This window comes from Thunnus albacares, chromosome 12, assembly GCF_914725855.1.
Source record: "Thunnus albacares chromosome 12, fThuAlb1.1, whole genome shotgun sequence".
In the NCBI taxonomy this organism is placed as follows: domain Eukaryota; kingdom Metazoa; phylum Chordata; class Actinopteri; order Scombriformes; family Scombridae; genus Thunnus; species Thunnus albacares.
In genome coordinates, this window is record NC_058117.1 from 21,149,204 (window position 1) to 21,161,819 (window position 12,616).

General features: G+C 40.6%; 1 protein-coding gene across 2 annotated transcripts; it reads left to right on the forward strand.

Annotated features, from left to right (window-relative positions):
• Window positions 1–11,574, forward strand: sppl2 (signal peptide peptidase-like 2). Of its 2 annotated transcripts, none has more exons than XR_006406514.1 (15): window positions 1–122; window positions 1,850–1,966; window positions 2,931–3,113; window positions 3,225–3,314; window positions 3,582–3,721; window positions 4,519–4,661; window positions 5,545–5,641; window positions 5,937–6,053; window positions 7,169–7,250; window positions 7,340–7,414; window positions 7,501–7,563; window positions 7,706–7,805; window positions 8,204–8,281; window positions 8,410–8,696; window positions 9,399–9,441. XR_006406514.1 is itself a non-coding variant. In XM_044368592.1 (15 exons), exons 1-15 carry the CDS (start codon window positions 75–77, stop codon window positions 9,579–9,581), a joined length of 1,677 nt encoding a protein of 558 aa, XP_044224527.1. In that variant the 5' UTR covers window positions 1–74; the 3' UTR covers window positions 9,582–11,574. The 2 variants fall into 2 exon arrangements, 1 of the variants encoding a protein (XP_044224527.1); XM_044368592.1 differs by having other exon boundaries at window positions 8,410–8,570; window positions 9,399–11,574.
• The last annotated feature ends 1,042 nt before the right edge of the window (window positions 11,575–12,616 follow it).

Below are 12,616 nucleotides of genomic sequence, written 5' to 3' on the forward strand. Positions count from 1 at the left end.
GTGGGGGCTCGTGTGAGGGGCTCGGGACGAGCGGTTGGTTGGTTGATGGGGGAAACAACAACAAGCTAGGCATCATGAGGGTCCCTGAAACACTGATCTGGGCCGCTTTTCTCATCCAAAAGGTGAGAGAGACCGTGTGTATTTCTTCGAAAACAATTCCTCTTTGCGTTTATGTCGCATAGCGGCACGTGCTTGACAAAAACAGATGCGGTTTTTTCCTCAACCGTGTTCCGGGATTTTTTTTTAGCTTGGATGCTACGACAGTTAGCTTGCGGATATCACCGTGGGCCCTGGAAACCCACACATCACTCACCTTTTTGATTTAACATTAACGAAACAGGATTGTTACTGATTAACCACGTCATTTAAGCCACCACACGGTTCACGAGAGACTGCTTTTATCAGCGAAATGGCAGAAATAGGAAAACAGTTAAATCGTTGAACGTTGGCAACCGTTAACTTCACTCACATAAACGTTAAAGAGCCTGAAAGTCTGAAATTCGCGACTTGAGGGGTAAAATATGTCAAAGATGAGTTTACTGCCAAATCTAATGAAACCAGCTATGTCAAAGTAAGTTATAGCTGTGTTGGACTCATACTTATCCTCCTCTTGTCCGTATAACACCAGAAATTGGTTGAAACGTTCTTGTTTTTACAAATATTAACACAAATCAGGCTTTTAAGTAGTTGTTGATCTAACATGGGTTGTAACATTAATTCAACTTTTATTATGATTATTGTTAATTGCTAATTGCACACTGCATATACTGTTTACACCATTAACATTTGCACATTCCTGGTCAAAATTTTGTATATTTCATTTAATTCTCTTCAGTGTAAACATGTAACAGCTCTTCTAACTTAGAATATATTTTATTGTAAATTTCTTTCTTTTTTATGTCATTTAGGACGACTTAATTTGGTGTATATTTTTGACTGTCATGGATCACAACACCAAGGCAATTCCTTGCATGTGCAGACCTACTTGGCAATAAACCTGATCCTCATTCTGATTCTGATTAATAGTCTTTAGGATCCCTCTTAGTGTGTCTTGGGTGTCAAGATTTGACCAAAGCCAGACAGTGCTGATGAGTTGGAAGACCACAACAATCAGCTTTTATTGACCCACTTTATCAGATGCCAGTTTATTAGCTCCACTTTGCTAAAACGGATTAAATCTAATACACCAGCCCAGCAGTAAACCCTACTTTCATGAAGGTTATAATGCTCAGATTTATCGAAACAGATTTAGAGAGGTGTTGATTCAAATTGATGGAAATTTTGGAGGCTTTAGTTTATGGAGCTTTTAATTTGTATTATGTGACAGGTGTTGATAATATTTTGTCCACCCAGTTTGTATCAATGAGGGCAGTCTATTAGAAATATTAGAAACACCTCTCAGTATAACACAATACCATTCAACAGTAGAGCTGCAAACTTAGTTGATTAATCGATAAGCTGCAGGGAGCAAAATTAACTCTTTTTGTCCACCGGCCAAATGGTTACTTAATGTTCAAATTTTATCAGCCACTCAATAGATTAATGAATCAATTAATCAATAATGAAAATAATTGTTAGTTGCAGCCCTATAACAGTGTCTAAAACTACAGTTCATATATTATTTATTATACAATGTACAGTATGCTATATTATGGCTGATATGCAAAAAAATACATCAAATGTAGAAACAAAACAGTTCACTTAATGACTCAAATATTGTCATCACTCCCGTCTCCTTTTTCAGTGACACTTGACACTCTCGCCAGGAAATGATCTTAAAGTCTGTGATCTAAAAGTTATAAACATTTCATGGACATGTGTGATTTATTCCTCGTTGTCGTGTTTGCAGGTGGTGGGAGAGTACGGCATGGCCCACTTCAGTGACAAGGGCAAAAGCAAAGGAAAGGATTACTGCATATTCTTCAACTCACAGTGGGCACGTCTACCTCAGGACCTCAATAAGGCGGTAAGGCACGAATGAATAACAAGAGGTGTAACCAAGTCAGCGATGCTTGTCTAGTTTTGACACGAGTCTCAAATCAAGTCCAGACTTGAGTCTAAGAATCTCGTGTCAAGTGTTAGGTCTCAGTGTAGAGATCGAGCCAAGTCAGAACTAACACCAGTCAGCAATTTAATGATGATTTAATCATCTTCAGACCATGTTACAAGAACAAACAATATATTAATGCTTGATTGTATTGGTTCACTTTGAATAAAAGCATCTGTCAAATGACTAAACGTAAAAATATCACACTGAGTGTATTAACACGCTTGATTTGGACAACACTGAAGTATCAACTTGTAAGCATTTTGGAAAAAAAAACTTTAAAAACAGAACAATGTTGCTAAACTACACAGTATGTACTGATATGTAGGTGATCAATAAAATCCTTTTCAGGAAGCCTCGTGCAGGAAGCTGATATTTGATCTCCTTTTACTGCCTGTTTGGACTCTGGCAGCTGCTTTCTGAGTTGACCTCAAATGTTAGAGACATTTATGACTGATCAGAATATAATGAGTTACAGTGATCCACTCATGAGGAAAAAATGCATTGGTTTACAATTTCTTGGTCGTTAGCAGATAAAAAGGATTCTTGGTTTTTGGATATAATTTATCATTAGAATCTGTTTTACAGTTTTTTGCACACTTTAGCAAAAGGGCAGAAATAATTTCATACATCCGTTATCAAGAGCCAAACTGCATCTCATATGACTCCAGTCTGTTAGAGGCGAGAGGATCTTTATGACGTCTATTGTCTAGATTATTTCCTCTGACTGGGGAGGCGTTTCTTTCTTTTGAAAGAATAATAAAATCAAGTCTATTAAGACTAAGTGCCTAGTAACAGCTGCTGCCTGTAAGATTTTGTCTGTAGCAGAGTTTCCTCCCTCTCTGGTTAACATGGCAAAACCTTGTGTGTGTGTGTCTTGTAGTCACGTCTCCAGATTTATGACCTCACAACATCGGTCTTGTGCTCACCCTCTGATGTCCCAGAGGGAGGCTTCCCAAATCGTATCCCCATGGTGATGAGGGGAAACTGCACTTTCTATGAAAAGGTCCGACTGGCCCAGATTAATGGAGCCAAGGGCCTGCTCATTGTCAGCAAGGACAGACTGGTAACCCTGTTTATAACATTTAACAACTTAAAATTGTTGCTTGACTTCATTGTACATCAATATTAGATTTTGACACCTCACAAAACAGAACGAATGTTGTTTTTATTACAGACGCCACCAGCAGGAAACAAGACTCAGTATGAGGAGATTGACATCCCCGTAGCACTGCTCAGCTACTCTGATATGCTGGATATTAGCAAGGTGAGATCCACCAAACAAACCTGCAGGGTCATACTCATAGATCAGTTCATCACCTCCTTTCTGCACAGCGGCTGTCAATTCTAAACATTTTACAGTCTCGCAGTAGAGACAGACATGTATGTGACTCTGCATGGTTTATACTGTAACAGGCAAACAAAAAAAAGTACAAAATGGATAATTGCCAATAGTGAAATATGTTTAAGAAACATTTCACCGTTTATCCCAGTTCACTCAGACCTCAGCTGATACTGTTTATAACTTTTCCAGACCTTTGGTAAAGGAAGACTGGTTGCCATGTATGCACCCAATGAACCGGTGTTGGACTACAACATGGTGATCATCTTCTTGATGGCAGTGGGAACAGTTGCTATTGGAGGTTACTGGGCTGGCAGCAGAGACAGCAAGAAGTAAGTGGACAATGAGGAGATGGAGTTGTACAATGGGCATCCAATGTGAGAAATTACTACATAACATACAATACATGTCACATTATGTACAGAAATAACTACACATACAGTTAAGATAAAGTCATCCAAGGGATAAAACTGGTAATTGCTTGTCATTGATGATGCAGCTTACAGACTTTGTACTTTCCACTACATTCCATAATTACAGAATAGAAAGTTTCCTACTAACATGCCTTTAGTCCCGACTGCTAAATTTAATTCAAAGTTAATTTATCAGGGGACTCATCTCTTAGGGAAAATTTGTCACAATGTTCTTGGCAGAGAACCACAGTGTATGATTGCTCAGTTTTTCTCTTGGATGAGCATGTGTGCTTCTCTCTTTTTTTTTTTTTTTTTTAAACCGAGCAGTGTTCATTGTAGCGCTGCAACTGCACTAAAGGGCAGTGTTTGTTTGAGGCTTTGTGACTGACTCACTGGCTTAAGCCAATCCAAGCCCGTCCTTCTGATAGAGTTGCCAAGGTGACTAAAGGCAACATCAGGCGGGGTCTCTGACGCAGAGGACTGCAGGCAAAAAACTGACTGCATTTCCCTCAAATATCTTGTTTAATAAGCTTGACGCAAGCAGATCAGAATCAGGAAAAAAAAAAAACTTATTGTCCATCATTGGGCAGTGGATGAGTGTTCAAAGATGTTGATCCTTAGTCTGTAGAGTTCTGAACATGATGACATGACCGAGTGACCCAAACGTGACTCGTCAGGTCAGCAGGCCCTTCTGACTTCCGTTTCTCCCCCTGCAGGCGCTACATGAAGCACAAGCGGGACGACGGCGCGGAGAAGCAGGACGAGGAGACCGTAGACGTCACCCCCATCATGATCTGTGTGTTTGTGGTCATGTGCTGCAGCATGCTGGTGCTACTCTACTTTTTCTATGACCGCCTGGGTACGACACAGATCCATACACTCACATCACTGATCTGAACACAACCGCTGTGATATGTTTTGGGGGGGGGGGGAAAAGGCTCTTTAGTCAGATCCTCCTTTGTGTGACCACTAGATTAATAATGGTTTCAGTCCTCTTTGCTCCGTGTTTATTTCTGTGATGGGGATGGTTAGCCTCAAAAAGCCAGTGTTTAACTTCTTCTTTCACTCATTGTGGTCTGGCATGACTCAATAAGCATTTTGCTTGGGAAAGATGTCATTTCAGAAAACGAGTGACAATGTTTTCCTTGACTGAAACATTGGCACAAAACCTGACTGGATGAACGGACTGCTGAAAATCTTTGACTTTCAAAACTAGATAAAATGATTGTTGACAAGACTTTGGAGTCTTCAGAGATGCTATTTCGTGTAACACTGCCCACAGTATGTGTCGTATGGTCTCAAGCAGTTTGGGAATCAGGATTTAGGATCTGAAGACTGTTGATTAAAAGCCCACACAAGCAAATCCTGGTTAACAAAGTGAGTTAAAAAGCCTCCATCTTCCTCCACTGTAACCTCAATATTCCTCAAAGCTACCAGAGCTACAGTGGAAACTTGATCCTCATTTCCTGAAGCAGAATTGCTCAGTGTTTATCATTACGAGGCTGTAGATGCAGTCTGCAGATGTGAATGTGTGAAGCAAGACAGTGCTGAAAAAGAGCTTGATCGTTCAGATAACATTTCACTGATAAATCGATGAAGACACTGATAGACTGAACATCTCTGAGAAGCAGCTGTACATTCACCCCAGAATACTAAATATCAGACAGTGTTAAAAGAATGTGATATTATGTGACAATACTCACTAATCTCCTGCCTGCTTCTGCTCTTTCTTCACATTTTAGCAATTTGGGTCATAGGCATCTTCTGCGTGGCCTCTTCTGTCGGCCTCTACAGCTGTCTGTGGCCTTTTGTCAGGAGACTCCCTTTCTGCAAGTGCAGGTACGACTGTCCACATCAGTATGTTTTCATAATGCTGGCTGCCCAGATGTCAGTTGTCTACATGCATCATACTTTTTTCTGACTCGACATGCAGCTGCATTAGTTTTAAAAGCTTAGTCTACAAATTTACTCAGTCTCACCCCTGACAAACTGCTTCCAGACTGCTACAACCAAAGCTTTTATGGTTAAAAGTACAAGAGAGACATGTTGGTTTGTGACCAGTTGAGTTTTATTGAATGTAAATGTCTCTACTACGGTTGTATTGATTGACATGCGGACCATCTTGTGACCACAGAGTTCCAGAGAATAACCTGCCGTACTTGCACAAGCGGCCGCAGATCCGCATGTTGCTGCTGTCGGCCCTCTGCATCGGTGTAAGCATCACCTGGATGGTGTTTCGCAACGAAGACCAGTGAGTGAGAAGACAAAACTGTGTCAGATCCACATACATGTACACATATACAGTTAAGCTGAAGATTTTATCTGACTGATATTATAAATGTGTAGTTACAGGCACATCCAGTACCTAGGTAGTCTCATAATGTTTACTACACTGCTGAGTGTTTTTGGTGCATCACACTGAGTCGTCACCGTCAGTCTGTGGCTGCATGTCAGGATAATAACCAAACCCCTCCGTACCCGTCATGGAGAAGGCGCACTTTGTTTTTCCAGCTCTCCACTCTCCTGTCATTCCTCTCCTTTTCCTGCTCCAGCATATGTCATTCTGCCGTCGCAGGGGTGCGTTACACAACCACCCCGTCTCTACCCCAGCCTTGCAAACTGTTGGCTAGGTGGTTTGTTTACAATGCACCAAGCTGATGTAAACAAGCAAGAGGCCATGAGTCGGATACTGTTGTTAAAAACCCCAAATGAGACGCATGTCCAAAGAATGCTCTTAAAACCAGAATAATATTGGCATATCCCACATGTCTTAATCGGAAAATACTACATTTAGGATAAAGCCTAATTTGGAATATCCAAATGGAAAATGCTGTTTACATGACCTGTATCAAGTTCAGAATATTGTCATATTTGTGTGCATGTAAAGAGTCACTGTGTTGAGTTTCCCTGTTTCACTGAACAGTTAACAGAATATTCTCGTCACACAGATGCAAAATGAAAATCTGATTCATTTGTTGACCCTTTACAAACAATATGTTGGCAGCACAGGAATCATTTTAAAGTGACTATTAATCACTTCTTTAATATCCTGGCATACAGTGTTATCGTTCAGGTTTCATGTGCAAAAAGACATTAGTTAAAGGTCCTGAGAAATATTACAAATGTGAAACTAAGAGGTCGTTTTCAGCTAATTCAAAAATGATGCTGCAAAACTTCTGCATTTAAGAACAAATGTACTTGATTGATGGATGTATGAGGTGACATAATGGCAACGTTGTCCCATGTGTGTGTATAACATGTCAGAGGTTCAGTATATGATGATGATGGTGGTGGTGTTGAGCCTCAGTGTGTGTGTGTGTGTGTGTGTGTGTGGGCTGACTAACACCCTTGTTACGTGTCCTCCAGGTGGGCGTGGGTGTTACAGGACACCCTGGGGATCGCCTTCTGTCTCTACATGCTAAAAACAGTCAGACTGCCCACATTTAAGGTGGGTTGTAACTCTCATAGATTTGAACTATAATAATATGGATAGTACGTTTTTAAATATAGGTTTTAATTGAGTTTTTCTCTTTACAGGCTTGCACTTTACTGCTGGTGGTCCTTTTTGTCTACGATGTTTTCTTTGTATTTATTACACCCTTCTTTACAAAGGTATGTTAAAACGACTCCTGTTTCATTCAGATTCTGATGTCATCAGTCTCTGTCACCACGTCTTACCTGCGGCTTTTTCTCCACAGAGTGGGGAAAGTATAATGGTGGAGGTAGCGGCTGGTCCCTCTGACTCCTCCACACATGAAAAGGTGAGTTTGTTTCCAAATTCTACAACTCCCTGTGTGTTGGGTGGGGTTTAATCTTGTTACAGAAACATAATGCTTACTTTCACTGCTGCTCCTGTCAGCTCCGAGGAAAAGTAGTTGATAGTAACACTACTGTTTACTGCAGCTGCCCATGGTGCTCAAAGTGCCAAGGTTAAACTCCTCTCCTCTGGCTCTGTGTGATCGGCCCTTCTCCCTCCTGGGCTTTGGCGACGTCTTAGTACCAGGTAATGAACTGCAAACTACTCAGAGCTCATAAAGTGGTCACAACCAGAAATTATTTAACCATCATTGACCACAGTCACCCAAATGCTTACAGCAGAAAAAAAAGGTATGTGGTCGCTATGTCAGCAGAGAACTACTCAACACTGCGCATTTACTGCTTTATAATTGCACATTACAGGATTTAGTTTCCACATATAATTGTATGTCTGCCAATTTTTTCACTTTTAACATTTAATTTCATTTAGCTGATCCTGTGTATTAGGAAATATCTAGTTTTAATATTGATGATATTGTTAAGTGCAGTGAAATCTCTGATAATCAAGACTGTTTGAGTGTGATGACACTCAGCTGAATACAGCAGCTGTTGATTTGAATGCCACTTTGTTGTTTTCCTCCTCAGGTCTGCTGGTGGCGTACTGCCACAGGTTTGACATTTTAACACAGTCCTCCAGGATCTACTTTGTGGCCTGTACAATCGGTACGTATGTTTACAGGGGTCTAGTGAGGGTTATACACGGAAAATTGTAATGTTTTGTTAGAATGTTGGACATGACTGGACTTTCATCGACCGTCTCTGCTGTCTCCGTCTCTCCTGTTTCCTGTTAGCTTACGGCATCGGCCTGCTGATCACCTTCGTGGCTCTGGCCGTGATGCAGATGGGTCAGCCGGCCCTGCTCTACCTGGTGCCTTGCACTCTGCTCACCAGCCTCACTGTAGCGCTGTGGCGCAGGGAGTTGCCCCAGTTCTGGACTGGAAGTGGATTTGTGGTGAATACCAGTTTGATATGACTGCCTACTGCGGAAGAACAAAAAAAAGACTTTAAAAAAAAATGCAACAAAAGAAAAAAAAAAAATCTAATGTTAAATAACATGCAGAGTAAAGTAGAATTTCAAGTTGAGTAACCCCTTTAAATAATTCCATCCGTTGCAACTGCCTCTTTCTGTTTTACTGTCCTCCCTCCCATCGCTGCTCCTTTATTTTACTGTGGGTGTGCTCTAGTCTGCTGCTGAGGGCTCAGCTGTCTGTGAATGTCACTGCAGGTACTCTATCTGGGCTTGCTACTTTACACTCTACCATTTAAAACGTCCTGATGCTACTTAAGGTTTTTTTTTTTGTTGTTGTTTTTCCCTGCACACATATCAGTGATAGACTAGTAGTCATGTAGCAAACTACAACTAGAACAATCATTGGTGGTGTAGATTAGCTCTAGATCATGTTATTTCTTTAACTAGCATTAGTTAGCATGTGTGATCTGTGTATTTGGATGAGACTCAAAGACAGTTGTGGGATTGTCTTTGGATGTTTTCCCTTCCTTTATGCATATCTGGTATTTTTCTATCTGCGTACAGGAATACCTCTGACAACAATAAACATAAAGCTCCTTTAATTGGGGTTAAATTGATAAAAGGAAAGTGATAAAAACATAAGCAAAGAAGCCATTTAGTCCTTTTACCCTCAAATCTACTTGTGGACAGAGGAATGACTGTATATTTTTGTTCTGTTTGTCTAATCTTCAGCTCCTGTTATCATTATTTGTTTCCAGCCTGATACAATTCAGTCTCATATAGACTCTTTTTTTTTTTCGTCCCCTGCAGCCTGCCATAGCGCTCGCACCGATCAACTGTACACAAACTGCAGCGCCACAGACAGAAAGGCCCTCAACTAAACCGGAGCCACAAACCACAGAAGCCACCAATCAGAGCGAAGCCTCGCCCCAGCGCTCACCTCAGGAAACGCCCCTATCTGAGAAAGAGGAAGAGGAAAACAAATCTAACTGAAAGGACTCCTAGTACGGCATTTTCCATTTCATTTCACGTTTTATTTGTTGTAAAGTTTTTTTTTTCTACATTCTGTCTCAGTCAATGGACATTTTAAGTAGGGACATTAATGTGCACTTGGTTGCGAAGGGAAGAGCAGAGGAGATCTGGCTCAGCGGGGCACCGGGACTGGACGCACGAGGTTGAAGTGTTGAAACTGTCAAACACACTAAAAAAAAAACATGCTAAAAGCCTCCAAACCCTCATCTACTATCAAACAGTCTGAACCACCTGTAAAGGGAATGAAAAGCCAAATCTGGAAACTACAACACTAAATACTCCCCTTACTTCCATCAGAGGCTCTTAAAAGCTCTAAAGGCCCAGTCACACCAGCATTTAAAACAAATTCATTCGGCAAAATAAATTAATTTAAATGGAAATGCTGCGCTCGGTGGATTAATTCACAGGGGGCGAAGTAAATCTCTTTAACTTTTTTGCATTAAGTTGAACTTTCTGATGTGCAAATTTGTGACCTTTAGAGAGAACGAAGAGTCAACGTAGAGGAAGTTACTGTAGCTTATTAGTGTTGCATCATCCATGTTTACTCCTGTCAGAGTATAAACTGCTCCACAAAGGAGGAATGGTTTACCGAAAGTTATAAGACAGGAGTTGACAGACACGTCTTAAATGTGTGAACTTACTTAACCGTTCACAACCGGCTTTTTCATCTTATTTCTCCCCTCAGTAACTCTTTATAGAGTGAAATGTAGAGTCCTGAGAGGCATAAACAACCCAGTACAGAGTGACTAGCATGTTCCCAGCTAGCTAGCATGTTAACACTTAAAGCAGTTTACCAACTAGCTGAGGCAAGTATCTCCTTTGCCACTAAGCTTCCCAAAAAACCTATTTCACAAAGACTCGCAGACTAATTTTGTTGAGCCACTTTCTGGTGTGACCGGGCCTTAAAGGTCTCAGTATGCTTGAAACAATCTTGCTTGTACAAAATGTGTCGTACGAGGGGGTTTCAAGCAGTTAGTTTGAAGCAAACTGAGGCCTTATTCTCCAAAGCACACATATACACACTTCATAAAAAGCCATTTTAGTCGCATTTATGTTATATTTTGACATTTGTATGTTTATAAAGCACAGCAGTGGTGGATGAAGAGTTTCATACCCTTTCAAATGTGGTGCTATCAGGGTTGTTGACTGAGCCAAACGTACATATTTATGTTTTTTTTAAACTGAAGCATTAGTTGATGTTTTCCCTTCTTTTTGTTAATATTTTTCTTTTTTTTTTTGCATGCTATGATTTTGCCCTTTATATAAAACAGTGTATAATCTATAGTACAGACTTCGTATCGGTGGAGCGACAGTTAAAACTCGGGCCACCGCACTTCTGTTCACCCCAGTTTTTATTCATATTGTCTTAACTGGTTTTGGCCTTACTGTGTCCATGTTGAGATGTACAGCAGGAAAATACAAGTACTGTACTCAAAGACGTGCTGTAGTTTGTATGAGGAGCGAGTGACAGACAGGCTGTGTGACCGATGTTTGGTTTAGTTTGTATGAAGCATTTGCACAATATTTTTTAATTCATGGGCTGACAGATGTTTGGTTCATGTTTGTATATGTTTAATGTATACTCATGAAATTTAAAGAAACAGAAAGCAAAGTATCAATATATCAAATAATCCTTCTGCTTTTGTTTTCCATTTCTGACCTGACAGTGTCTGTATATCACTATAGATATATTTCTTATTCAGTTATGATGCCTATTAACCAAGTTCAACATTTCTGCATAAGAATTGAGATCGAAAAGTGGAAAACACATTTGCTGAAGGTCAGAGGTCAAATGAGTACAAGCTTAGTGGTCTGGGTGTGTGCCCTCGCTGATTCAACAGCACAGCGGTTCCAGGACATGAGATGATTCATTCACCAGTATAGTTTGTTGTCACCAAGTGGTTTTTAATGCCTCTGTTGAGGACTACATATAATAAACAAACATTGTATTTAACATTTGGTGTATTTTTTTATTTCATTATGTGGCATCAAAAATCTAGTTTACAGGTTCTGAATAGGATTTGTTTAAAGTTTAAACACCTTATTTAGACTTTTTTTTTTACAGCTTCAGTGAGGATGCTCTCTGTGTCGCTGCTCTGAAATGTTGATGCTGAACAGAATTCAGCTCGATTCTGAATGCGTCTTTTCATCGCAGCCCTCCAGCTGTGAAAAGGTCCGCCGCTGTCCGGGCTCCGCAGATCAACAGCGGTCTGACAAAGAGCCTCTTGTCGCTTCAGCTCAGTCACTCAAGCTGGAGGTCTGTTGAGTTTCTGTTTACTCTGGATCACTTATCTGATTAACATGATGTCTGGTGGCTCCGATTGCACAAAGCGCCGTACAGCAACGTGTGTTCCTACGTTTATTTTTATTATCAGTGGGGCTATTTGATGGTTGATGCACTTTAGCTACTGGTAATAGATGTGCTGTTATATCCACAATCTGCTTTTTTCCAGTTTCATACATTAAAAATAATAATTTATTTGGTGTATTCTATATTTCTGGTGGAATATGACACAGACTAACAGCAGGGAAACTCTGTGGTCCACCTTTAAATGTTTAAAGAGTAACTTCACTCCCAGTTCTGAGCGTAACCCCACCCACTGCATCATTTTGAAAAATGCTAAAACGCGGGCATCGAGCTGAGAGGGAGGGAGGGTGGGGGAGGGCAGGAGTTGTTCAGTGACATCCTGGTCAGAGAAAAATGATAATAATTATGAGAGCAGCTGCTGCGCTGCAAAAAGCTTGTGGCAAAAAGGAGGAAATTTGGCTGACTGATTTGGACAGTTGAAACCTCATATTAGCTTCAGATAAACTTTTAAATACATGTTTGCAAAGACAGGTCTGTGGATTTAGTCCCCCATCACTTACATCGTAAATGCATCAGTAAAGAGATCTCTTAATGCCAGTCTCAGTGTTGATTTGGGCACCTGACTGTTCTTTTAGGACAGACTGGAAAACAACAAAACCCAGTGTTAAAGGCCAGATGAACGTCCATT